General features: G+C 36.6%; 4 protein-coding genes and 1 pseudogene across 5 annotated transcripts; 1 reads left to right on the forward strand and 4 right to left on the reverse strand.

Moving 5' to 3' along the window:
- The first annotated feature begins 131 nt into the window (after window positions 1-131).
- LOC147519346 (putative prolyl 4-hydroxylase 6) lies at window positions 132-3,117 on the forward strand (annotated as a pseudogene).
- Window positions 3,118-10,297: 7,180 nt separating this feature from the next.
- LOC147519347 (putative inorganic phosphate transporter 1-9) lies at window positions 10,298-13,398 on the reverse strand. The gene is made up of 2 exons (XM_086590961.1): window positions 12,381-13,398; window positions 10,298-11,388 (listed from the first exon to the last, which is right to left on the reverse strand). The coding sequence occupies exons 1-2, from the start codon at window positions 13,076-13,078 to the stop codon at window positions 10,503-10,505; spliced, it is 1,584 nt and encodes a 527-aa protein (XP_086447087.1). The 5' UTR covers window positions 13,079-13,398; the 3' UTR covers window positions 10,298-10,502.
- A 961-nt stretch (window positions 13,399-14,359) lies between these two features.
- On the reverse strand, window positions 14,360-17,241 carry LOC147519348 (exopolygalacturonase-like). The gene is made up of 6 exons (XM_086594851.1): window positions 16,847-17,241; window positions 16,106-16,249; window positions 15,828-16,004; window positions 15,159-15,448; window positions 14,829-15,054; window positions 14,360-14,753 (listed from the first exon to the last, which is right to left on the reverse strand). The coding sequence occupies exons 1-6, from the start codon at window positions 17,141-17,143 to the stop codon at window positions 14,526-14,528; spliced, it is 1,362 nt and encodes a 453-aa protein (XP_086450977.1). The 5' UTR covers window positions 17,144-17,241; the 3' UTR covers window positions 14,360-14,525.
- Window positions 17,242-17,918: 677 nt separating this feature from the next.
- LOC147519349 (increased DNA methylation 3-like) lies at window positions 17,919-20,212 on the reverse strand. 2 transcript variants are annotated; one of them, XM_086594854.1, is made up of 2 exons: window positions 18,498-20,212; window positions 17,919-18,292 (listed from the first exon to the last, which is right to left on the reverse strand). In XM_086594854.1, exons 1-2 carry the CDS (start codon window positions 20,182-20,184, stop codon window positions 18,054-18,056), a joined length of 1,926 nt encoding a protein of 641 aa, XP_086450980.1. In that variant the 5' UTR covers window positions 20,185-20,212; the 3' UTR covers window positions 17,919-18,053. The 2 variants fall into 2 exon arrangements, with proteins under 2 accessions (XP_086450980.1, XP_086450978.1); XM_086594852.1 differs by having other exon boundaries at window positions 17,919-18,295.
- Window positions 20,213-22,514: 2,302 nt separating this feature from the next.
- Window positions 22,515-24,121, reverse strand: LOC147519350 (uncharacterized). Its single transcript, XM_086594120.1, has 2 exons — window positions 23,637-24,121; window positions 22,515-23,097 (listed from the first exon to the last, which is right to left on the reverse strand). The coding sequence occupies exons 1-2, from the start codon at window positions 24,119-24,121 to the stop codon at window positions 22,515-22,517; spliced, it is 1,068 nt and encodes a 355-aa protein (XP_086450246.1).
- Between the last annotated feature and the right edge of the window lie 2,950 nt (window positions 24,122-27,071).

The following is a 27,071-nucleotide window of genomic DNA, read 5'->3' on the forward strand; positions in this document are numbered from 1 at the left end:
GACTGAAAAATTTAAATGCATATCTCATATCTCAGTGTTGTATTATCCCAAATCCTTTTCCAATGCTCATCATCAATGTTGGTAATGGTTTTAGGTTTATCCGACATTGCAAGTGGATAGATATAGTTGAAATGGGTAAGAAGTATGGAGAATATTAAGCATTAATTACTGTGACAATGGCTATTGGATGCTTCTTACACGAACAATTCAAGCAATTAGTTAATTGCTTATCGATAGCTTAGATCGAAACCGGTTAGTAAAGAATGCACATCACTCCTGTAAGTGAGTTTTTATTTAAATTTCTTATCAGTATTTGTATATCTATACAGTAGGTTATTCAACTTCGATTTATTTTTTACTATGCCTTGGAATGATTTCTTTAGGTATTACAGAAGTTGGAAACCTACCATTACCAAATATTTTTATACAAAACACATATCATTTTAACACCAAATCGTTTGATTTATGGTGTCTAGGTCTAGGAAAGTATGTGCGTCATTATTATATATTATTGAATTGGTTTCCACGTTACATGTTAGCCTGAGGTGGCACCATTGGACTCTTCTCTTTAACTGAATGTTGGTTTTAATGCTTAAGCATCACAAGTAGTTTTACCGAGTACTTGCCTGATTTACTTGAGAAATCAGCAATTTTAGGACATTATGAACAAATTTTTTTTGTATTTCGTTCTTATGTAAGTGAGGCTTCGAGAAGAGGTGTTAAAGTTGTTCATAAGTACATGGGAATTTCTGCAAATTGGTGCATAGACGCACTTAAATGCTTAGCACTCTAACTTAAATCATTCATTTTGAATAGATTTAATGCCTTTTGTGATTTCCTTGAGTTGGAGCTGGACAATTGTTTGATAAGTTACAAGGCTTGGATCTTTTATTTATCTTAAGTGATTGTAAATCATCAAAACTCATATCCATTTTTTGCTGATTTGTGTGCTTCATATTGGTCTTTTTAACTACAAATAAGAACTACACGTAGTTTTCATTATCTATTACCCTAGTAAACTTTCCTCCAGTTTTGTTTTTTTGATAAGACCGACAACAACTAGAACATGAGCAAGATGGCCATGTACAGTGGCAGCACTTTGGGTTCCACTTAAAACAAGAGCAAGATAGACAAGTACAGTGGCACGCTCGAGTATGCTTAGAGTAAGAGCAGGATAGCCATGTACAATAGGAGCGGATGCTCGGCAAGAACTAGAACAATTCTGGATTGCCGTGAACGCCTCTCCTTTCGGCAAAACACAAAGGTATTTTCCTCTTGGTTGAAGCTCTGTTGGAGTTAGACCAACTTTAAAACTATGTTGGAGTTAGACCGACTTGGTTGAAGCTTTGATAGATCACCTAATGTAGCTAGCTGCAAAAAACCCTTTAGCATAGCTCACGTTATATCGAGTTTAAACACAATACTATGCAAGCGGGGGAATCGAATCAACCCGAACTTATAATAGGCGTGAGTAGTGGGGGTGTAAACAATTTGGTTTTTTATGAACAGGGGAAAAGTCTACGGGGGACGGTTGGAAGTCCATTTTATATAGCCCCGAGGTATTAGCTGGGGCTACAACCAAGCTGGCCTGATGTCCGGAGTCTTTGGGGTTATTCTTTACATTCTTTCGGTGGGATGCCACCATTTTGGGGAAGACTAAGTTGAGGATTTTCGATTCTATCGGGGCTGCCAATTTGCGGTTTCCATCGATAACATATCTGCATCCGCCAAGGACTTGATCACTGGAATGCTCAGATCGATCCCACCCAACGCCTCACCGCTTCGAAAGTTCTAGGTATGTCATGTCTTAACTGCCTATTACGATGTAGTATCTGTTATAGTGGATTCATATCTTAGATTCTGAAATTCTACTTTGGATTCCAAGAGAATTGAACTTGCTTACCTGTATTTAGTTTTTCACCTCTTGCACGAAGTAATCAAATGAATATCTATCTGTAAGAACTTCACTTGGACTATAGTGAATTAGTGATTGTTTGATTGGCCTTCATTTTGGTATCTTCTCTCCTATGTGTTAGGCCGATTGGTCCTTTATTTAGTCATTTTTAATCAATACTAAAAAATATACTTTGCCTTCTTATACTCAAAAATAGATGAACAAATTAAAGAGAAACAACCAATTACTACGGTATAAGACAATTTGACATCTTATTCGTTCGAACTTATATTTCCATTGGTTTTGTGTTTTTAAACATAGTGTTTGCTTCTTGGATTATCAAGTTCTTATACACTTGCGTTTTCGATATCACATTTTTTATTCATAGACCGTTTTAATTTTATTTCATTTGTCAATGATGATATTGTAGCGAGGATTGAGGACCGTATTTCTGGGTGGATTTTTCTTCCTAAAGGTATTGTGCTTTTGTCAGTCTCTTCAGATTCTAGGCCTCAATTTCATTTTGTTATACCGTTGTTGCCTTTGATCGTGTACATGTACATATGAAAAGATGTTTGTACACTTTACAGAGAATAGTGAGGCTGTGCAAATTATGCATTATGTTCATGAAGATACTAGAGAGTGTCTTGATTACTATTGTGATAAAGCTAGACTGGGATTTGACGAGTCATTGATGGCAACAGTAGTGTTGTATCTATCAAATGTCTCTCATGGTGGCGAGACTCTCTTCCGTAAACCAGAGGTATGTGATTGGAAGGATATTCCTCAACACTACTATTTACTTATTGGCTATTATTCCAATTATAATTTCTAAATGGCACAATCAGTATATTCTCTTTGTCGGCCTAAAAATAGCCAACTGAAGGAAGATACATGGTCTGAGTGTGCAAGGACAGGTTATGCCATCAAACCACTTAAAGGGAATGCTCTTCTCGATGTGCCACTAAATACTTCTACCTAAGGGCTATTGACAGAATGAAGATCTCATTGAAATCAGACAGGGACGAATGCACTGATGAAGAAGATAGTTGTCCAGATTGGGCTGCCTAGGAGAATGCAATAGGAATCCCATATACATGATAGGTACTCCTCATTATTACGGAACCTTTCTTCTGCGTCCAAAACCTTTGTCTCATGTTTTTAAGAGTGAACTTTTTTTTGTAATTGCACTATTAGTAAATTAAGTATTTATTTGCCTTCTATCACAGACCACATTCCACATTTGTCTATGATGGTTTTCAAATATTAAACCATGAAGAGGAGTACCTGATTATCATGCTCATTCTTTCAAAACCCATATCAGACTTATTGAATATCTGATTTCCTATTTCTGTTTGTTTGTGTGATTGCCCTCATTCGTCTGGAACGTGGATACCAATTATTATTATCCTCTTCGAAAGAACGATGATGCTAGAGACAACTAAAGAATTTGGAAGGTCAACTTGCCTTATGAGTGGAGAGTTTTCCTATGGCAATTCAAGGCTAGAGTTGTGTCTATAACTGACCGCTTTACTTCTCATAGCTATCATCGATAATGCTTGCTACTGAGAAATTCAGAAGGTACATTCATCATTTCAACCACTATTTATGGATATTAAAGAGATTTGTAGTCAATCAAGAGAGTTAACATTAACTATTTTATTCTAATCTCCTTCTTAAGCATCTTCTATTTTTCTGCCTTTGCTGATGATGGCAAGGTAACACTTTGCTTTGTCCTCCACTCCTCCCTAATAAGCCATTTGGTTTTTCCTTTTTTATTGACACACTTGGTGAGAGGCTATATGAAGGGTGCGACCAGGCTTACATCCTCGAATTCAATAGGGAGACAACCATCTGTAGACTGCCTAGTGAACCACAATTGTTAGAAGGGAAAATTGCTGCAGATTAGAAGACTGTAGCAGTTGTAAGAGGTGTCATTGTTGATAGTACTTACACGTCAATAGGGGTATTACAAAAAAAGAGGAGAAAAAATGAGAAAAAAATGAGAAAAACTTGCCGAGAGAAAAACTGCTTCAACTCAAAATGGAAGCCCAACAAAACCCACGACTAAAAACTTAAAAACTAAAAAAACCCTACTTATTCAAACCCAGACGAAACTCTATTATCTCAAATCCAAACCCTGCGCTAATTGATTCCTCACCTGAAATCAAAACTCTATTCATTGTTGATCAACACAATACATACGTTTTTTATCGTTTAAAGAGTAATTTTTATTTTTTTAGGTCTTTGTACGGGTTTTATTTATATGAAAATCGCCATTCTAAAATTTTGTTTGTATGGGTTTTCTTTATATGAAAGTACACTTCTGAATTCATTTTTTTATTACATTCGGGTGTATTTGGGGCTTTCTAGCTTCCCATCTTCGCATTGCTCGGTGTTTGAGAATATCTCGACAACACTATTTATTTTGATGGATTTTAGAAAATGGTTGTTAGGATATTGTCATTATTGTTGAGAGTCATAGTTTGTTTGATCTGTAACAGGTCTAATATTCTTCTCCAATACTATCGATGTTTATCATTTGAAATTTGGTTATACTGCTACGTTGTTTAATTTACCGTTTTACCACTGGCGAGAATAGTTGATGAACACGGATGGAAATTTATTTCAGGCAATATTCTTACAAATCATGGAATCCTATGGGATCTTATACAAGGAGGACTGGAGCATGCTCAAATATCATAGGAAGCTTAAACTCATTCAACGTGGAATCCTATGGGATCTTATAGAAAGGTGTTGTTCCTCTGGCAGCAGTAGTGTGTAGTTTTAAGCAGCAGTAATCAGAAATATGTCAGTAGCAGTTTTTTTTTGGTTGAAAATGTAATATGACTTTAGAAACTTTTGTTGCAAGTCTTCAGGATTGCATAATTTTTTTTTGTCAGTTGAACAAAGAATTGTCTATCTAATGGTGATCATATTGTAATGCTTCTTATTTCAAAGTCTTAAGGTTCTGAGTCATTCTACTTATTATATAAATTCGATTTTGAAAATTAGCGATATTGGACCATCATAGATAATACGTACAAACATTTTCCACGCTATTTCATTAATTAAAAAGGTAATGGCCTTCATCCTCCTATTCCACTCACAGGTATTTGCATTTTATTTATTTTACTCTACAGTACGACATACTTCACACATTGCAGTCAAGTTTTCTGAGTTCCTGAAAAATTGATAGGCGTTCTGGAAAGGAGTTGGAGAATGAGTTCAAGTTTTTGAACAATGGTGATGCAGGGTTTGTGGAGATAGCGCAGGCTATGCTCACCTCTCACCTATTCTCCTGACTCATTATTCTTCTTTATAGGTTTCGTTACTTTTAGGTAGTTGTTGCCGGAAATTCTTAGCATTTTTTCGATAACCTAGAGCGCATATTTATCTCGCGGATCGGGCTGTATCAAATCTTATTCATTAGGCAAGGAAGTAGAGTAAATGCAAGATCAAGAACACTAAGATTGAATGAAGCATTATTAAATAAGCAGAACTGGGATCAACAAATATAGATAGCATAATAAAGCCATTGGCCGAGTACATAACTCATGGTTAATGTGTAAATTAGCATTTAAAATTTTTATGTCCACTCAAAATTTGACATGACTGATCATCTGGAAGTATTCTTCCCACTTTAGCATCCATATTCCATAATATTAAGATACAAAGAAAAAATATCCAAAATTATAGAAGAACCATACCGTGAAGGACAACCGTATCATCGCGAAATAAACATGTAGAAGATGATATCAACCAAAACTATAAATCATATATAGAAGCAACCATTCATATAATTTCAAATAACAGGAGGTAGCCAGAACATATCTATACAACTCCAATTTAAGATGGGAGTTCTCCTTATCAGAATGCATTACTAGCCCAGACAGTCTTTCCAATTCAAGCTCTTCTCTTGGGAAAAATCCTCTCCTACCAGGTAAATGAGAAACAACCTTTGATCCAAATGAGAAGTTTCCCTTCCAAAATTTAAACCTTGAAATGTGTAAGAGCAGAGTTCCCATCAAGTCCTTTTGTATCGTAGTATGCAACAAAGTCTTTCAATGTAGTTTCTCTATAGATTGCAGGATTCTCTTGCGATAATAACTCTTTGATTGGCCCATACGTTTTTGTTAATGGACCAAGATTTGTGATGAAACAAGCCGCAGATACCCTTGGACCTATATGATTCGCCAACACTCTGTGCTCAACACTAACGAACTTATCATTGGATATAAGCTGCAAGATTCAGAGAAACAAGTTTAGAAGACAAGTAAATTAGTTTTGTGGAAATGCACACACCTATAGAAGTTCAATGTGCTATGGTCTTGCCTGCAGAAGGTCTCCAATATTAACTACTAGAGCTCCAGGGTCCCAATTAATTATGTTTCTTTGAAGAGTTTTAATTTAGTTTCCTAATCTATACACAATTTGAAGAGTCATAATTTAGCTTTCTAATTTATTATGATAAATATTACAGACACAAATTAGGAGAAAAAAACTGCGAGCAATTCTTGAACTTCTAAATATCCCATATTATCGAGTTATTTCTACAAGTCTTCTTTTAGTGAGTTCTCTTAGCAACTTCACATTAACGATGAACGGCCTTATCTCTTTCACACCAACATGATTTTGAGTTCTTACTAGGTAGCTATGTCTACAAGAAAGCGATGGTCACCAACAACGATGCACCTTCAGATACTTGAAAGTGCATTTAATCAAAAGAGATTATATTATACTAAGGAAGAAATCAAACTTTTGACAACTTCGCCTATCGATTACATGGTCAAATTTCGGAAGATAACATAAAGAATTGGTTCAAGAATCGTCGAATTAAATTCAGAAAAGATCAACACGGTTCAAATCATAATGACAATACCTCTATTCGAGACATAAAAAGATCTACTATTGAATATCCCATAAGTATAAGTCTTTTCTTTTAAAAAAAAATAATTAATTATTAATGGACAAGTAACCAAATAATCCTTTCTTCTTCCATTATAATATTGTTTAATTTTGTCAACAGATGCTACATCCACTCAACATCAACTTGATGGTTTTTTTTCTTTCACAGCCGTTTCCTAATGAACTTGGTAAGACATTCTTCATTGTTTTACTTGGCTTTGAGTTGTACTTAACATGTTTTATTCTTATACAGTGGATGGACCGCAGTCAAATAATGAAAAAGCCAAAAATAGTCGATATAAAAGAAGACGTATATTGAGTAATAGAGAAATCCAACCAGTTGAAACTCATGGTTATGTTAATTGTGATGGTGAAACAAGCGATGACAACCATTATTCCCGAAAAATTCACCTATATCAACCGGACGATGTTGGAGAAAGTGACGATGACTACGATTATCAAATCATTGGGAATGATTCAAAAGTAGAAGATGAAAACGATACAAATGACCATATGGAAGTTGAAGCTTCCCATGAGAAACCAAGTGAAGTTTTGCATGAAAGTTAGTATTATATTAGTTATATTATTAGTTATAGTTTTTAATATTATTTTATTTTTTATATTATTAGTTATAGTTTTTAATATTCATTTTAATTCAGGGCGTTGTTTCCAACCATTGGATTTTGGAGAACCAACATCGGTGTGTCCTTACTGTGATGCCATTGTTTAGTATGAAGAAAGGAATGACCGGACGAAAAATCCTAAAAATCCAAAGTTCTCTATATGTTGCTTCTCAGTGTCTACTTGGAATATTTTAGAAAAATAGATTAATGTGGGAACCTCTGACGTCCATGACAGCAGCCTTATCTTTTATCATAACAATTTGGTGAAGTACAAACTGTTGAGATATTTGTTTATGGTGAACAATCTTATCGTCAACACACTCTATACTGCAATATGTATTTGCAACTCAGGCATCTGCAGAGTCTTTCTACGTGAACAAACTATTTTGAACAAACTCTAGAGAACAAACTGACGTGGCAAGCAGAGAGACCTTGATTGCAGTACTCTTTGGAGCAATACACACGCACCCTTGCTTGATGAGTGCCACATCAGTTTGTTCAAGAGAGTTTGTTCAAAAGAGTTTGTTCATATAGAATTTTTGTAATATATAAAGCTCCCACAAAGGGTATTTTTCTAGCTCTCTTAAAATTCCACCTCATCAACTCCTATTAAAATGGGAATTCCTCTTCTATTGAAAAGAAAAATTTTAGCACTTCTAATTAAAACAAGAATCTTTCTCCTATTATAATGAAAATTCCTTCCCTATAGAAAAAGAAAAATATAACACTTCTAATTAAAACGGAAATTATTCTCATATTAAAAACGGGAATCACACTTTTAAATTAAAACGGGATCCCTCCCCCAATTAAAAAACAGGTTTTTAAAATTTAATTAAACCAATTTGTTAGGAAATTAAAACGGGTTAGCGACAAAAACATGAATAATGATTTGTTAGAAAATTTATATATGTATAGTTATGATTATTGAACAAATTTTTTAAAAGATCCGGTGCGTATGCACGGGTCTACTTTCTAGTCTTATAATTAAAGCTCCCACAAAGGATATTTTTCGAGCTCTATTAAAATTCTACATCATCTCCTATTAAAACGGGAATTTCTTTCCTATTTGAAAAATAGAAATTCCTCTTCTATTATAACGAGAATTCTTATCTTATTAAAACAAATTCTAACACTTCTAATTAAAGCGGGAATCCTTCTCATATTAAAACAAAATCTCTTTTCCAATTGAAAAAATGGGTTTTTAAAACTTAATTAAAACTTTATTTAAAACAATTTGTTAAAAAATTATAACGGGTTAGCAACTAAAACAGTAGTCAATGGGTTAGAAAAAAAAATTTAAATGTTTTCAAAAGAGCCGGTGCGTATGCACGGGCCTACAAGCTAGTTTTAATATTAAAGCTCCCACAAGGGGTATTTTTCGAGTTCTATTAAAATTCCACATTATCTCCTATTAAAACATAAATTTCTCTCCTATTTGAAAAATGGAAATCTTTTTTTACAACGGGAATTTCTCTCCTATTATAACGGGAATTACTCTTCTATTAAAACAAATTCTAGCACTTCTAATTAAAGCGGAAATCTTTATCTTATTAAAACAGAATCTCTCTCCCAATTGAAAAAATGGGTTTTTAAAACTTAATTAAAACTTCATTAAAAACAATTTGTTAGAAAATTAAAACGGGTTAGCGACTAAAACAGTAGTCCCAATTTTCTAAAAAAAATCTAAATGTTTCAAAAGAACCCAATTTTCTAAAAAAAATCTAAATGTTTCAAAAGAACAAGTGCGTATGCAACGGGCCTACAAGCTAGTCTTAATATTAAAGCTCCCACAAGGGGTATTTTTCTAGCTCTCTTAAAATTCTACATCATCAACTCCTATTAAAACGGAAATTACTCTCCTATTGAAAATAGAAATTCTAGTACTTCTAATTAAAATGGGAATTTTTCTCCTATTATAATGGGAATTCATCCCTTCTTGAAAAAGAAAAATCTAACACTTCTAATTAAAACGAGAATCCTTCTCCTATTAAAAACGAAAAATCACATTTCTAAATTAAAACGGGATCCCTACCCCAATTAAAAAATGGGTTTTTAAAACTTAATTAAAACAATTTGTTAAGAAATTAAAACGGACTTTTAAGATTTGATTAAAACAATTTGTTAGAAAATTAAAACGGGTTAGCAACGAAAACTGGAATCGCGATTTGTTAGAAATTTTTTATATGTATAGTTATGATTGTTGAGCAAGTTTTAAAAATAGCCGGTGCGTATGCACGGATCTACTAAAATTAAAGCTCCCACAAAGGGTGTTTTTCAAGATCTATTAAAACATCACCATTTAATAAACCAACATAAAACGGGAATCTCTTTTTTCTTTTAAGAAACCAACTTAAAACAGGAATCTATTCTTTTCTTCAAAACTCCTAATAAAACGGGAATTCCTCTTTTATATTGAAAAGAGAATTCTAACACTTCCAATTAAAATGGAAATTATTCTCATATTAAAACGAGAATCACACTTTTAAATTAAGTCAACTTTTATAACCATATTATTTTCCCAACTAAAAACGGGTTTTTAAAACACAATTAAAACAATTTGTTAGGAAATCAAAACGGGTTAACAACTAAAACGGGGATGTCTTCCCCTAATAAAACGATTTGCTATGAAATTTCTATATGTATAGACGTATAGTAATGATTATTGAGCAAGTTTTCAAAAAAGCCTGTGCGTATGCACGGCCTACAAACTAGTTATTATTGTAATGTTTTAAGACGGAAAATTTATGGGTTAACTAGTATTACCCCCTACTAGATGAGCCAATTAGGATTTCCTCCAACTAGATGGAGAAATTAGGGTCTCCCCCCTGAGTACACACAAAAAAAAAGTCAACTTGGCTCATCTAGTAGGGGGTAATACTAAAAAATCCAAAATTTATTTCAAGATATAGCTGTACATCAGTTATGTAGCTGTACACTAAAACAAATAGTAATGCAGGGGAATCACTCGCTCACAATTCACACACATATATGAATGAAACAAAAAGAGTACAACAAAAGAAGATTGTTGTGCTGGTCCTCTCATCTAAATCTTTCCATATCGTTCTGACCAACTTAAGCTATATAGAGGCATGAGTTCTATCACTTGTATTGGTGAAGCATCTAAGCAAACGCGGCTCACTTCTTGTCTGTTCTTCATTCTCATTCTCCTCTAAGGACCTTCCCATAGTTTCACGTGTGAACAAGTATGTCAATATCATTCCCAAAACACATACCCCTCCAAGCATCATTAGTGAACTACCCTTGCCAATCTCTTTGTGATTAGTATCAGCATTCTTCTTCTTATCCGGAGAAACCAAATAATAATACCCAATTGAACCTATGATTGCTCCAATCTTTCCAACAGCGCCTGAGATCCCATGACAAGTAGATCGAAACCTTGCTGGGAAGAGTTCGGCCGGCACAATGAATGTGGTGGTATTTGGTCCAAAATTAGAGAAGAAAAATATGAAACCATAGAGAACATAGAACCACCACACATTGGAATTACCTCTGTAATAACAAATAGCAACCGCAAACGAGCTTATGGCCATACCAAAAAAGCCCATAATTTGGATTTTGACTCGTCCTACTCGATCGATGAAAAACACAGTGGCCCAGTATCCAGGTAGTGCAGAACAAACTGCAAAGATGGCTTGTAATTCTGCTATGTCAAATGTTTCTTGGTAGATATTCTTTGGTTCTGCATTGTCATCATCACCCTTAAAAATTTTAGATAAAAATAGGTTGCTGCTATAAAAGACAACATCAACGAGGAACCATGAAGAAGCACAAGCAAAGAGATCCCGTCCATGTAACATAAGAAATTTCTTGGAGCCGAGTCCATAAGATGGTGGCACAGGTACATCGACAAACTCTTCTGCTATCTCATCAACTGACACAGCTAGTACCTTCTCCATGTCCTTCACTGCTTGACTAATATTTTGCTCCACTAAAGCCGTATATCTGGAAGTACAAGATAACTTATTGTGACCAAATCTCATCATTAAGCAAAGTATAACGTATTTCTCTATTTTATACTAGACACATATTCAAATGACTAAACAGAGGTGATTCAGTATAACTTTTGCCATAGGAATAGATATGATTCAGCTAACTTGACAGTCCAGTGATTAAATATGTGCTTTGCGTTGCACCTCACTGGTCTTCAACTAGCAAAAACCTGAGGGCGAAACATACGATGACTTAACACATGCATTGACTTTCAATTAATGATCAAATACCAGCAAACACACTTTACTAATTTACTAATCTATGGACAGTTGGCAAAGCTCTAGGGATTGCAGACAACTATTGGGTTGAGTGTTGTGCAATTATTGAAGGTGCAGAAATAGCAATTGACAGAGGATGGCTTAACATGTGGATTGAGTCCAATTCAGCAGCAGTAGCCACAGCGTATAGGAATGGCTCCATGCCGTGGAAACTAAAAGGAAGATGGGAGTGTTGTTTGAGGAGAGCTCAATCCATTTTCGTGTCACACATATGGAGAGAAACTAATCTTGTATCAAACGTAGTAGCTAAGAAAGCATCAAGTATGCCTATAGGTGGATTAGTGGATATTTTGAACACATGGTCAACCCCCCATGGGTGTATAAATGGGAGGTTCCATATCATATTTACCACAGGCTTTTTTGATGTGGGAATGCATTCTTGCATTCTCCTTTTCCTTGTAATTTCTTTTTTTTCATTCTCTTTAATACAATTTTTAACTTACCAAGCAAAAAAAAACAATCTGGTTGCCTAGAACAATATGGAGTTCTTATCAAGTGATAATTACTCTTCCCAATTCAAATATAAACTTCAAGGCATAGTTGAAAAGTGGTTATGATATATATCAATTGATTGTGTGTAAGAATAGATAAGTTCACTAAGTTGAAAAAACATCACTCTATCTCATGGCACCAACTGACTGACAGGTTAGGATTATTCATGCATACCTAGCAGTTTCCGGCATCATCATCCGCCAGTAGTAGGTAAGCCCAGCCGGGATAGCACCAACCATTAAAATCAACCGCCAAACCAAATCTGCCTCATCCGGTGTTGCACCACTTGATGCTTTCGAAGCAGCTTTAAAAGCTGAACAAAACACCATAGTAACAACTGAGCTCATGATGATTCCCAAGCCTTGCATCGAGAAAACTGCAGCTATAAATGAGCCTCGTGTCTTCTTATTAGAAAACTCAGACATGATTGTAGCTGAAATTGGATAGTCCCCTCCTATCCCAACACCAAGCAAGAACCGGAAGAAACAAAGACTTAATATTACACAAGGTGTAGTTCGGCAGATAGAGAAACCACAGCCTATAGAACTTGAAACCATGAGCATGAGAGAGAGTCCATAGACTCTTTTTCTACCAATTCTATCACCAAGCCAGCCAAACACAAGTTGTCCTATTACTGCACCTAATAACGCAATTGTGATCGATATGGAGATCACTGTAGGAGGAACTTCTCCTGGTTTATGGTTGGGCGATTCATAGTCGTAGTAAATTCTTCCAATTAATTTCATTATGGGCGGAATACAGAAAAGATCATATGCGTCGGTGAATAGCCCCATGCCGGCTATTACGATTGCTTTGAAATGGTAATACTGAGTTGTTGCAGTATCAAGAGCTGATAGTACCTTCAAAGCCATTATTACGCTAGAGGGATTTCAAAACACAAGTTTGAGTACTGAATGACCAACTTGTACTAAGAATCAGGATTATTACTTATGGAAGTCAGAGTCTATGCATGGATGTTGAACTGATATGGAAATTGTTAGAATCTGGACTTGGAGGATCTTGATTCCATGAATATACCAGTCTTCTACGTGTTAACTTTTGCTGTCCCCTAGCGGCAGAGACCTCTATAAGTCACAATGAACAACTAAGTCTTCATCGAATTAGTTAGAGGTTTGATGTTGAAGTGTTGATATTTGAGACTTGATGATTGATGTTTATTTTGTTGCTGTGTATTTGTAGGATTGTAGTTGTTTGTATTTGAGAAACAATATTGTTGGATTAATATATTTGCTTGTACACATCACTCCGCAATGTTATCCAAGAATTGTGTGCATGGCACCGTGTGGCCATGTCTGATCACTTGATGAATGCAACCATGCGCTTCCCTAGGTGTAAGTAGAGTATACTTGAACCTAGGGTATCAGGAACGAGTTACTAACCAAAAGAACTTTTCTTCTCAAATGATAAGAGAACAAATGGGACCAGTTGCATCGGTATGTATAATAAAGAGAGCTAAGAAAAACTGTGGTGGATTTGTTAATTCTGCTGCTCAATTAAGATTTGCTTCTTAATTAATAGCATTACTCATATGGAAAAAGATCGATGTGAAGTTCGGAGTGTCCTATATATGAAGCTGCGACGAACTTGTCAGCCGAAACAAGCTAAGTTTGACATGTGTACCTATTCCGCGTGAGCACTGGTCAAATGAAAATGACAAGTTAGAGTACTGATCGAAATATCACTATTAGATAGAAGATATGGACTTTGTAGACTTCTGAAGCATCGAAGAAGTTTCTATTTTTCTCAGTTGAAAAGTATAGCTTGCCTACAGCCTGCAATTGTAAAAGTGCATTTCAACATTAGCCTTTGCTAGCACTTAATTCTATTTTTAATAGACTGGTTAGTTGATCAGCAAAAATCTCTTCATTTTGTACTACATCAGACTTATGTAGTTACATAAAAATATAACAAGTGAAAATTTGTCAACTATCTGGAGGTAATGTCAAGAGTTTGTTTACTTAGTTGAAAGCCCAGTGCACACACTGCATTCTATCATTAGCAATACCCTGTACTGACAGCACCATAGGCAAGGTCACCGAAAAGTTTCCGTGGACCACTTTAGAAGTGAGGCAATTAAGTCTCCTGAGGTGATTAATATTGTCGTATCTATATATCTATACGAAGAAATTATCAAGCGGAAAAGCTTTTCTATTAAATCATAATGATTAAAAAATATTGCAAATGTAATACCACATACAAAACACATTGGCGAGGAAGGACGACAGCTCTGATGGACTTTACAGTCAAGTCTCTTCTCGTGGAACTTGGCTAAATCAACCCAATTAATGAGGTTTTATATTATTCACATGGTGGAGGAATCTGTGTCCCACTATAGTTTGCTTGAACATTTTGGCACAATGATTTGGCAATAGTTCCACCTCCTGAGAGGTCCAAGTGTACATCTTCAAGGTTTACATTTCGACATGGAGCTCGTTTGCTACATTCCAAAGTCACTGCAACAGGCGACAATGATGTTCCTCTTATATTCTTGAAGAAAATATCACTTAGCTTCACACTAGAGGGTACCTACATATATACAAGGACATTCAGATCAATAATCTGGTTTAGCGTAAAAACTTAAATGAGCTTTTATTTACTTACCAAGGAAGAACAAGAGGAGTAAGGGCAATATGTCTGGTCTATTATAATTGGATTAGTTACATTAGTCATGGAAATATCCTCAAATGTCATATTGGAAGCAGCACTAGGGTGTGAGTTTGCCCAGGTCTTGATCCGAATACCATTTGATGTCCCTGATAGAGTGCAGTCTTTAATAAGAAGTCCTTTTACATCACCTTCGTTTGGATATCTTCCCAAGCTTCCCACACTATAAAAATAAACTCTAAAAAGTAAGTTGACAACCATCCAGTCCCTGTTATATATATATATATATATATATATAGAACTTAATGAACGATACTCTACACTGACCTTATGCCGTGGCCAGGTCCACAAGTGATGCCAGTTATGGTAACATGAGAATTGCCTTGTCCAATGGAAATACAGTCATCACCTGTGCCGATGACTGAGTTTGAAATTAAAACACCTGTTGACCTCTCAATGTGAATCCCATCTGTGTTAGGACTGTTGGCTGGAGCACTGATTTTGATCCCTGTTCCATGGAAGTCCTTACAATCTAGTAGCACAATGTGGAAGAACTTGCTGTTCATAGACGTTATCCCTCTCAATCTCGTTTTTGTCATTGATACAAACTTCACATTCTGGAACCATGACAAAGTATTTCAAAAACTAATCTATAGCTAGATGAAAACATCATTTTCAAATTATAGCTAGTACCAAGACTGGAGGACTAGCTAACTAATAACTGCCAACTCAGAACTGAAAATGAACAACTACCAAGTTATTATATATCCAGCTAAACCCAAGCTGCCAGCAGTCTAATGTCTACTTGATTCTTACCTTAGCCAGCCAGTTTAACAGTAAGTTTAAGCTATGAGCAGATTCTTGGCTGTTCACATAAAAAATCATGTTCAAACTACGTCTCATTTTACCTGATAGTCATGTGTAGCTCAGTAGGCATTCTCCCAATTCTCTCTAGGTAAAAACTTAAGAATCAATTCTTATTTACGGCATACTTACACTTGGAAGAAGTTTGCAGTTTTTGTTGGTTGAGCAATTGTTGAGGGGCCAAGATGAGGCACCTTGACCATCAAATGTCCCACCTCCTGTCAAGGTCAAGCCTTCCACCCATCCAAACTCAATCCAATCAGACGAAGATCCAAAACTCCTCAAGCCATTTGGTGCCTTCAGTAAACCCTACAGATTCCAAGCAAATTAGTCAAACCGGAATAGGATGAGATCATCCATTTTATACAAATCAAGATATTGCAGGGTTGTATGTGAAAGTTAAAGCTTGCCTGCATTTGAATAGTTAGGGAATTCAAACTCTCGCAGGGCCCCAAAAATTGGATTGGTCCGATTGAATATGTGCCGCCTTTAGGTATCAAAAGAGTCACATCACCAGTAGACTCACACGCTGCTTTCCAAGCCGATGTGAAGGCCTAAATTCAAAACCCCCAAAGCATTGTTAGACAGTGAATTGTATCAAACAACTGGAGAAGGAAATAGAGCAGCCTTGGAACTGCTTTTATTATGCATATAAATATGATGTATTGATTTACATAGGGGAACTGAACCTTTTTTGTCCTAGTGCACTTGGACCCTGGTGTGTTTATCAGTGGTTTGTGACTCAAGACTACTCTGTTGCTAATTGCTACTACTTGTGTGAGCCTCGTTGCTGATTAAGATGGTAATCGCATCAAATAATCATATTATCAATGAGAGGAAATCACCATGAAAATGACCAAGAAATAATAATGAGTTCAGCAAAAACCTTGCCATGCTAAATCATTGAAAACTGCAATTTAAAAGTGCAAGCAAAAATGAAAAGAAAACTATAGCGCCGTTATTAAATATTAACTACGTTTGTACCATGAAAGGATTATTCCATCTTAGGTCATAATAATGAACACGTCTACGCATTTATTTCCAATGTGAAATTATGTTTTCTAGTTAGTCTGTCTAGGAAGAAAATATGACATATCCATTATGGTTAAACCTATCAAAAATATAAATGGAGGAGTGAAATCATAACTAACATTGCTATCGTCTTTCCTTCCATCCCCGCAAGCACCAAAGCTCTTCACGTCGAACGTCCTGGAGCCACATTGCTTAAGTGATGAACCTACACATCCTCCTGCACCCCTATGCTTGTTCTCCACCACCTCTTTCTGTCTCAACGAGGCAGTACTTCTTTCTCCTCCCATTGCATTTTCGCTTAGTCCTCTCCCTCTAATTAAATGCACTTCTCTTCCTACTCTCCCTTGTACAACGACAAAACCAACACAAAAGAAACAAAGCAAGAAACAGAATTTTATCTTGCCTTCAAATCTCATGTTATTAATTACTCTCTTTACAATCTTCTTCTCTGTTTAAGAAGTGTTCTGAAGTGCAATATTTAGTAGAAGTGTTTCTTTTCTTGTTTCATTTGAATTGTTGGAAGTGAGAGTTTTGAAGTTGTTTGTTAACTGCCCGTAACTCCCCCCACTAGGCCACTAACTTGTTCGTTCTCTCCCGTACCCGTGTCATCATCCCTTAAACATGTCTAACTTTTAATTTAATCATGTGTTTAGTGCCCCAATTATTGGTGCTTTGTTTTTTTACACTATCATTACGATCAGGCAGCTTGTTATCTGATGAACCGCCACTCCATCAGTCATGCCCCAAAGAAGTTGTGCCAAAAAAAGGGGCAGCCTTGGCTGGTTGCGTAGTTCTAAGATTATTCAATTTTTTATTCAATTTTTAGGGTACAATTGAGCATTGATATCACAAGTAAAGGATGCTTTAAATTTTCAATTGCTAAGGTGAATCTTGTGCTGTAGAAAATATGGGCAACAGTCTCCAGAAAACAGAATTTTCAGTAGTAGTTTGTATTATTGGTAAACCAACCTCAATTAGGGAATTGCCCTCGAATTCCAAAAGTTGAAAATCTACTGGTGGGAAGTTGCAAGAGAATTTTTTTTTTTTTTGTTTCTAATCAGTAACATATATATTTATCGGATGAAGAAATCCTCCATATGCACTTCAACCACATGACCCGATCATCAGTATTCTTAAGAAAACTGTACATATGGGAACCATCAAACATGGAAAGTTTTGCCTAGACAAATATCAAAAGAAATGCATTTCATTAATTTAAACCCCATCCAATCCCTTGAAACTTGAAAGTAAGAAGTTTAGACCTCAAGGCCTTCTGACAAGTACAATCTGTAAAGAAAATTCATAAGCCAACTCAATGTTTATTGATCAGTTATGTTTCAATACCACAGCCTCAAACAAACCATCATCTTTGAATTCACATTCAAAAGATCTGGGATCAACCTGCCCAGGCAGATCAAATGAAATTGTGAATTCCCCGCGAGGGGCTAAACTCTTAGTCTTCATCTTGAAGAGACGTGAACGTCTGAGGATGAATTGTTCACCTGTCTTTGTGAAGCCCTTTAGATTGATCTTTCCACAGCGCTCAACTTCACAACTCAATTTACCTGCTATATGAAAAATTACGTACTTGTCAACTTAACAATAAAAGAAACCATAATATGGACATATAAATCAAGTAATGATATCGTATATATTCAGGGATGTGGAGGCGTGGAGAAACGAATTGAATAAACTTCCTTAGAAAAAATAAAAATAAAATAAGCATAATTAAGTGGAGGAGAAAAATAAGTGGATAACAATCGTACTAACCTGCATCCTTCTCCACCCCAGGTAGAGAGACTCGGAAAAAATAAGCGTCATCACTTATGCCGATGTCAAGTTGACCAATAGATGGTCCAATTCTCCATTCTCTTGCCGTTCCACTATAGACAATAGATGGTGCCAAGGTACAAACCGAATCAAGTACCATTGAGCGATGTGTTAACCTTGTTGTGGAGGAGTCACTTATATTGGTGGTTTTCTCTGCATATGTCTTGGGAAAACCTGAATCCAGCCTGTGCTTTGAGGCATTCATCAGCCTCACTGTGGAGGGGCTACCCATATCAGTGTCTTTCCTGGTATCCGCCCAATCAGGAAAAGATGGATCTGCCTTTGAAGTTTGCATTGGCCTCAATGTGGAGGGGGCATTCAACTCATTGGGTTTCCCACTACCTGCTGAGCCAGCAGGAAAACTTGGATCAACCTTTGAGTTATGCATTGGCCTCATTTTAGACGGGGGCCTCATTGTGTAGTAGGGGTGATACAACTCATTGGCTTTCCGAGTTTCTGCCCACTCAGGAAAACTTGGATCCACTTTTCTGGTGTGTACGCCACCCCTATCAGTGGCTTTCCCAGTATAAACCCAATCAGGAAAATCTAGATCAACCCTATGCTTTGGTGGCCTCATTTTGGAGGGGCCATTCTCGGCCTTCCCAACATGCGCCCAATTATCTGGGTAGCATGTAGACAAAGGAGCTACAGAAATGGGTATCCCAATATCCGCCGTGCCATCAGGAAAACCAGGATAAACCATTGAGTTATGCCTTGGCCTCATTTGAGAGGGGGGTCTCATTGCAGAGGGGATATCCGACTCAATGGCTTTCCCAGTATGTGCCGCCTCAGGAACATCTGGTTCCACTTTTGTGGTGTGTATACCTCCCATATCAGTGGCTTTCCCAGTATCAGGAGAACCTTGATGCACCGTATGTGTTGGTGGCCTCATTGGAGAGGGGCCATCCAACTCATCGACTTTCCTAGTGTCAGCCCAGTTAGTAATATCTGGATAGCAAATAGACAAAGGAGCTACATTAACAGGCCGCATTATTTGCAGTGGCTCCGACCAACAAATCGCATTTGCATTAGCATGGTCCTTACGCCGTTTCCTGTTCTTTTCATCTCTGACAATTTGTTTGGTGAGGCAGTAGCTTTCAAACTCCTCCTTATCTATCTTAACTTCATTTCGACCGCTAAGTAACTTGAACCTCTTGAAAGCATCAGGTTTGATGTGTGAAGTATCTGGATTGTCAATTAGGACGATTCCCTGGAACATTTTAGAGTTTCGTCCACGTATTTCTTGTGCGTGTCGCTCAGCTGGGAAGAAATGTCGAAACTGTCTCACATCATTAACTAAACCAGACTTTGGAAAGTGAAGCTTGTTGTTAAAATACTGTTGGAGAGGGGTATCTTTAAGGAGTGCACTTGGACGAGCATTTTTCAAGATAAATCCATACAAGCACTCCATTTGGTGAAGAAGAAGAAACGAAGAGCCCAAATCAGTGCACTCATATTGTGGCAGACCTTCCTCTACCCTCTGCAAGATTGATCGCCTTGGAACATCAGATAACACATCAGGCCCCAAATAGTTCCCTGTTATAAAATTCGCCAAGAATCTCTGATCATCAGCAGTTGCTTCAGTTACCTGTCCTTGAGCATCACCATTATTCGCTGGAAAAGCCATTTGCTTCCTTTTCAGAATGCTTCGAAGTTCAACTTCCTAAAAAGTCAAAAACAAACACACACCACATTCAGACACATATTGGAAGATGATGGATACAAGAAAATTTCAAATCTCAATAGACAAGTTTTTTTTTTTTTTCCATTCGTAATAACTAATAAAAGCAAAATGGAGTTGGACAGACCTAGCAAACCAATAGTACATTCCTTTTCCACTATCAATTACATAAAGCTTGAAACTAATTACGTAAAATCGCAAATGTTAGGGTCCAAAGCAGTACAAAATCACAAACACGTTGTTCTGCTAACGACGTGAATACGTAAATAGAAAAATTAAACCACCAAATTTACAAAACCCTACAAATTTAAGATCTTACAACTCCAAAAACCAAATGTTATCTTCCCTAATGTCTATATAAGTAAACAGCATAGCATCCACTATCCAACATAACAAAAAATCCCTCTACTAAAAATCCTATCAATTAGTACTAAAATCTAATGAAGAACTCACGTGGCTTTTTTATGAAATCCGTCAACCTCAAGATTATTTCATAAGAAAAATACGAGAAAATAATACATATGGTCTTATTTCCTAAAAACTGTCAGATCAACATAAAACTCGAGACATGCAACAAACGAGAAAACAGTAGTAAACATTAAAACGAATTATCACCTGAAGAATCAGAGTTTCGTTGCCTAGATGGCTAGATTTGACGAACTAACAGACACCAATCTTATTCAAGTAAACCTCTCTCTCAAAAGCTTTTGGATTAGGAAACCGAAATAAATAGTTTTCTCTCTTTGCTTTGAAGCGACACACACTCTTTTCCCACTCTTTTTTTCATGATTTGCATCGTTTCACTGGGGTGGTATTTATACACGTTGGAAAAATGGACCAAGTAACCTGTATCTGGACGAGATTACTGTTTTGACCTTGGATAACCGTGTGTAAAATTTGTTCTTTACGGCTAGAATAGGCAATGCATTTATGTTTCAGATTGGTTTTTGTTGGACTTCCTAATTTTGCTCATTTTTAGCAAATTTAGAGATTTCATTATAAAAAAAAAGGCTAATTTAGAGATTAAAAAAAAGGCTAATTTAGAGATGTAGTAAAGATTGGGTAATTAATTTTTGGCTCCAATGACAAAAAAGTAATGTAGTTTTGGAAATTAATTTGGGAAATTGAAAGTAATTCAATGTACTGTGTTCAAGGTTTAGGGATCAATTTTCTTCAAAATGTCCAATAGACACAATTTTCTGTTTCTAACTTTCCAAGTACTGTATTAAGCCGTTAGTAGAATTCATTCTATGGACGCTTTACATTTTTCTTCAAAGTAAATCATAGCATCGAACTTTTGGACTATACAAATCAATGTTGATTCATGAAATCTCAGCAATGCCTTCCCCTCCACCCCCACACAACTCGGTTCCTCGTCCATACTTGTGCCACTCGTGCCTTACAAGTGCCCAATTTCGGCTCAAGGTGGAAACCCAGAAAAGCAAAGCCCTCGGTACATTTCCGCGCAGTTTTACGGTCACCACTCACCAAGGTTGTGCCCAAAAGTTTCTTGGGCTTAGAATGCAACAATCGCCAAGTCTGTCGCCCAAAAGTTTATTGGGCTTAATAGTTGTGGGTCAGGCCGAGGGAAAAGCCCAAGACTTGGCTTGACTAGTTGACTGAAAAAGGTGTCACGCTGAGGATAAACTTGTCATTTCGGCAAAACCCTAAATCGCTTCAAAACACACATCTATATGTCTATATATCACCTTCAGCCCCTTTTTCAATCCCTAATCTTCGTCTCTCACACAAATATTAACCCTTTTCATTTTTTAATATTTTCTGTCATAGTTTTTGAACATTTTATGTAGTTTAATTAGAAGAAAATAAAGCTGGATTAGAGGTGTCAGGATGCGTAACCCAAACCGTGTCAATGACACGGCTCTGTGTACGCTATGATAGGCAATGCTTGTTAAGACCAGCAAAATAAACATTCGATCATCTGACTGAGTGGGTTCTTCTTTTTCATAACGAATTCTCTCTTGTCTCGATCTGATACATTATTATTCTTAGTTTTGATAATTTTTTTGTAAAACCAGATTTAAGTCATGTGTCCATCTATTTAAAAAAAATGGTGGTAACACAGTTACAAATCTGGGATAAAAAAAAAACAGTACTCATCGTTGCATATGTGTTAATGCTTTCACGCTCACATTTGCTCCATGTGGGCACTACATTGTATTAAACTTTAATCTAACAATCATTGCAAAACGTTTGTTTTTTTCATTCGCTATTAGTTTCAAAATACAAAAGAGTTTGTGTATTCGTTACATACACTATATGCTAGAATTAACGAACCCAATCTCCGTCCGGTACTTTTGTCCAATGTTGGGGTGGGGAATTTTTTGAGGACTTTGGGGATTACCTATGTCCAATGTTTGGGTTGGGAATGGGAAATTGGTGACTGCCTTAGAACCTCTTAACCTTATAGCAGCATTGTCGTAGGCTATTGCTGCTTCTTCAGCTGTAGCGAATGTGCCTAGCCAGAATCGTTTACCTTGAGCCAAATCACGTATTTCTGCAGCCCAAGTACCCCATCTCCTCTTACTCACACCTATGTATTTTGAAGTCTTCATTTTCTTCTCACCCACTGGTTTTTTGGGTTGTTTGCCTTTTTCTTTAAAGTTTATTTCGCTGACGTATGTTTTAACTCTCCTTTCAAATTCTTCTTCGGAATCACTAGATGAATCAGTTGCGTTGGCATCAGTGCAGCTGAATCTCACTACTTTATGCTTGATATTTCTTCCAATTTGACCACTGTTGACTAGTTTTGAAGATTTGAGAACCTGTTCCGAGTATTTCATGATAGGTTTCAACTTCTCATCATAGAGAATGCATTTCTTTTGCTCTATACCATTTCTGCATGGAAAAGAAATGTATTTTTCTAGCTGGGGTTTGGTGGAAATCATGGAAAGAAAAAGAATTGAACAAGTTTGTTTGAATTTTTGAACTGATAAATAGACAGTGGCGAAATATACTCGGGTCTTCTTGCACAGAAAGAAATTGGACTCTTTGTACAGTTGTACTATACGAGTATATGACCACATGTCCACGTTGGACTGGAAGTCAAAATCAAAAGTATGAACTAATCTACCAATGAGATACTTTTGCAATGGTTACAACATAGCTGACTAGCCCCAAGGCAAACACAGCAGAATGACATTGTTCATGACAAAAGCAAATACCATTATACCACAGCAGAAGTTTAACTAAATGTCAAGCGGACCAAAATAACTGTTTCATGCAACAATAATATATAGATGTTTGAATTCAACACGTGGGCTAAGACTTAATATGAATTAGCAAACGTTTTTCACTAATACTGGAGACAAAATTAGATAAAGATGAGTTTTTTTGCTAACATGCGTATGCTTCTTGTATGTGTAAGGGGTAACTACCTCGCCCAACCTGTACTGCTACCCAATGTGAGGGTGGGGAAATTTGTAACTGCATTAGGGCCTCTCAACCTAACAGCAGCATCGTCGTACGCAATTGCGGCTTCTTCAGCTGTATTGTATGTGCCTAGCCATACTATTTTATCCCCATCGCGTATCTCTGCGGCCCAACGTCCTAAACTTCGCTGCCTCACACCTTTGAATTCTTTCGCTTTGTTGTTCTTCTTCTCACTGCACGATTTAGCATTCAATTTTTCTTCTTGGTCTTCTAGCTTCAGGTTGATTGTTTTAACTCTGCTTGCAAACTTTATGTCCTCGTCGCTTGATGAATCTGTTGTGTCGGAATCGTTGTACCTGAATGTCACCTTTTTTGGCCTGATCTGTCCAGTTTCACCACCTTTAACTAGTTTTGAAGTTTTTAGGACTTGCTTTGGATACTTAATAGGTGCAAACTCCTCATCATACATAATACCCTTATTCTGCTCCATAACTTTTCTACCTGCTGTTTCACCTGTTTGTAATCTTGCATTGGAAACAAAAAGAAGAGATGAATAAACTATATAGTGTGAACTCTGAAGGATGAAGACAGTATCCAAATTCCAAGAGGAAGTGGATTGCCTGTCCGTTTGGATTTATGACTTTTGCTCTGAAGTAGTCGAGTAGATATCCGACATTGAGATCTTATTACATAAGGTTTTCCTGGTCCAATCCTAATTCCTAACCATAGTTTGATACTTCTTCGGATGCAATACGAGATTACAAACTCTAATTGATATATCCACATCATTACAGGGAAAACAAAACAATTATCGTTACAAGTCTGTTTTAATTTATATACAATCATACAGACAATCTCTATCTCAGAGATGAACTTAACCTTTTCTGGAGCGTGGAAATGGATGGACTTCTTGTACCATATGACCTCATCTTACATTCTTATAGTTATAGAAGAGTTAAGTGCTTGCTTGTACTCTCGATGATAAAAGCGAAGATCACAATGCTGAAGTTGGCTGAAGACTAATAAAAATGTTGAACTATTGCCAATGACCACATCATCTCCTGTTGCATCCATAACTCAATAGTCAATTCTGACTCCTTTAAATGACTCCCTGTCTCCATCCCAAACTGGACACCATTGATTTTTATAACACATCAATTTTTATGAGACTGATTTTAAGTAACTCGGTTTCTTTACTAACCTTAAATTTGTAATTTGAACTTCGGAAGTATGATTGCAAACGTGAATGCAAATGGATCTGCTCTTGGAAAAGACGTATTCAAAGAACCCTGCTAAGCGCCTAAGTTACGTTGTAGTTACTGGTCTGCCATACTTGTGGTTTGTGCTAAGGCGTATTCTGAATTGTGGACAATAATATCCAAAGCCACCACAATGTCTCATACTCTCACCACTTGATGTCTTGATGATGTTTCATCCAACCTCTTCACAGTCTTCTCACACTTCACTAAGTTGATACCAACTTGATCTTGTGTTTGGCCTAATTCAATGTGTTGCCATCAATAACTTTAATCAAGTTGGAGATTTCCAAATGCAGCAGCATCAGAGGTCTCAGCTGACCTCCACTTAAGAACCTTTAATCAATACAAAGTGGGTTTTCACACTGGCACTTTTAATATGATATATACTGATATGGTAACCTGCCTAAAGGTTAACGATATCAACTGAGCGAAATTATACGTGTAAGTAATACATTAACATGTTATTCGAGTTATAGAACATACCTCTTGTCCAGCGGAAGAAACCCGAAGTCAAAGAATAATAACCTTGTGAGTTGTTACTAGCCTTGTCTCTTGAGAAGGATTGTTACTAGAATCAATCCCCTTTGTATCCACACCTTAAGCCCACCCCTTTGGTGAGTGGAGAAAGAAGAGAGTCGAGAATTGTTTTCTTTTTCCTTCTGCTTGTTGTTTTTCTAATACCTTCGTAAGGTATATAAAACCAACCAAGCATATAGCTAACTCCCACGACTCTTGCGCAACAAGAGATTCATGATAGATTATATTCTATCTAGTGTATATTCTATCCAGTAGGACTACGATCCTACGATCCAGGGAGTAGCTTAAATAGGGGATGGATCCTTGATCCATGTGGGCAGACCTAAGTGGTCGAACCCACTTACATCCCACTCGCCCACATAGGGCAAATCTCAATATCTCTATTACTCATCTTTGCATATAGGGAATAAGGTGTGCGACCTCACGAGAAGAACAAAGAGCAACCGGAGCGATATTATTAAGTTTTCACCCAACTAATAAAAATGCATCACCCAGAAGCATCTCGTATATGCCTTAGACATTGTTGATTACACTGGAATCAGCACTCTTAATCCCTCGTTTAAAGCAGTGCTACATCCCCTCCTTGTTTTGTACTCATGACATATTAAAATATGGTCGCGGGCCCGCTATGAGTCACAAAATAGATGTAATATCAAAAAGTCTTCCCTAAACATTCATGCCATTTCAATTATATTTAGTCGCTTTCCTAGAAATGCCCCGTAATACGGTAAATCTCGTCTTACTTAGGAAGCACACTAAAATAGCGTCACCAAATATTCTCTTCATGACATAACCTTAGGTTAAGAAAGGCATACTATGGGAAAAAGTTTCAATTATCCCAGTGGCTCACATAACAATGAAGAAGGGATTCATTCATTATTCTCACTATTGGTCGGCAAAGCACATACAATATGTTATGTATGCTATGGTGTTATCCCATAAAAATGGGTATGTCACTTGCAAAACTGTAACACCATACGAATCTTAGTCTAGTCGCTAAACAAGCGCCTAACTTGAGTTTTATCCAAATCACTCTCTAGCGCCTGTTAAGAAAAACACTCATTTTCGGCTTAACTACAGGCTCCATAAAATTGTGGATAAATTTTATGTTCGACCTTTATTTTATAAGGTATCATCTTAGTTCTAACTAAGGCAACATTCAAAAAATTTAAAAATATTCTTTTCGCTCATCTAGCGCCAAGAATATAGATGTCTCATCTTGCTCGCTCTCTCCAAGCACCAAGGTGAATCACCCATGTGAGTAGGTCGATTCATGCCCGGTGACAAAAATCAAATCAAGAATGTGTAATTAAAAGAATATTCCAAAAAATATGAATTAATGAAATATATCATAAACAATGTCAATTACATAAAAGATGTCCAAACATATCAAATCCTACGAAGTCCCATACTCCTAACATGAGATTTAAACGCATCTCGTGCAATAGGTTTAGTCATGGGATCAGCTAACATGTTAAGCATGGAGATATGTTTCAAGACCACTTCTCCTGTTGCAACCTTATCTCGAATGTAGTGAAAACGAGTCTCTATGTGTTTGGCCTTCCCATGATACTTAGGATCCTTTGCAAATGCCAGAGCTGCAGTGCTATCACTATAAAGTAATACTGCATCCTCTGCATGAGC

Source organism: Coptis chinensis, chromosome 2 (assembly GCF_015680905.1).
Source record: "Coptis chinensis isolate HL-2020 chromosome 2, ASM1568090v1, whole genome shotgun sequence".
In the NCBI taxonomy this organism is placed as follows: Eukaryota; Viridiplantae; Streptophyta; class Magnoliopsida; order Ranunculales; family Ranunculaceae; genus Coptis; species Coptis chinensis.

Excerpts from the sequence above, each read along its gene's own strand:
- LOC147519349 (XM_086594852.1), bottom strand. The coding sequence starts at position 20,184 with ATGGCTTTTCCAGCGAATAATGGTGATGCTCAAGGACAGGTAACTGAA. Across the intron at positions 18,296-18,497 it reads TGGGGTGGAGAAGGATGCAG|CAGGTAAATTGAGTTGTGAA; the intron begins GTTAGTACGATT and ends TTTTTCATATAG.
- LOC147519350 (XM_086594120.1), bottom strand. The coding sequence starts at position 24,121 with ATGGAGCAGAATAAGGGTATTATGTATGATGAGGAGTTTGCACCTATT. Across the intron at positions 23,098-23,636 it reads AGCAGTACAGGTTGGGCGAG|AAATGGTATAGAGCAAAAGA; the intron begins GTAGTTACCCCT and ends TTTTCCATGCAG.
- LOC147519347 (XM_086590961.1), bottom strand. The coding sequence starts at position 13,078 with ATGGCTTTGAAGGTACTATCAGCTCTTGATACTGCAACAACTCAGTAT. Across the intron at positions 11,389-12,380 it reads ATGATGCCGGAAACTGCTAG|ATATACGGCTTTAGTGGAGC; the intron begins GTATGCATGAAT and ends TTGTACTTCCAG.
- LOC147519348 (XM_086594851.1), bottom strand. The coding sequence starts at position 17,143 with ATGAGATTTGAAGGCAAGATAAAATTCTGTTTCTTGCTTTGTTTCTTT. Across the intron at positions 16,250-16,846 it reads GAAGGAAAGACGATAGCAAT|GCCTTCACATCGGCTTGGAA; the intron begins GTTAGTTATGAT and ends TTTTGAATTTAG. Across the intron at positions 15,055-15,158 it reads GGACCTGGCCACGGCATAAG|TGTGGGAAGCTTGGGAAGAT; the intron begins GTCAGTGTAGAG and ends TTATTTTTATAG.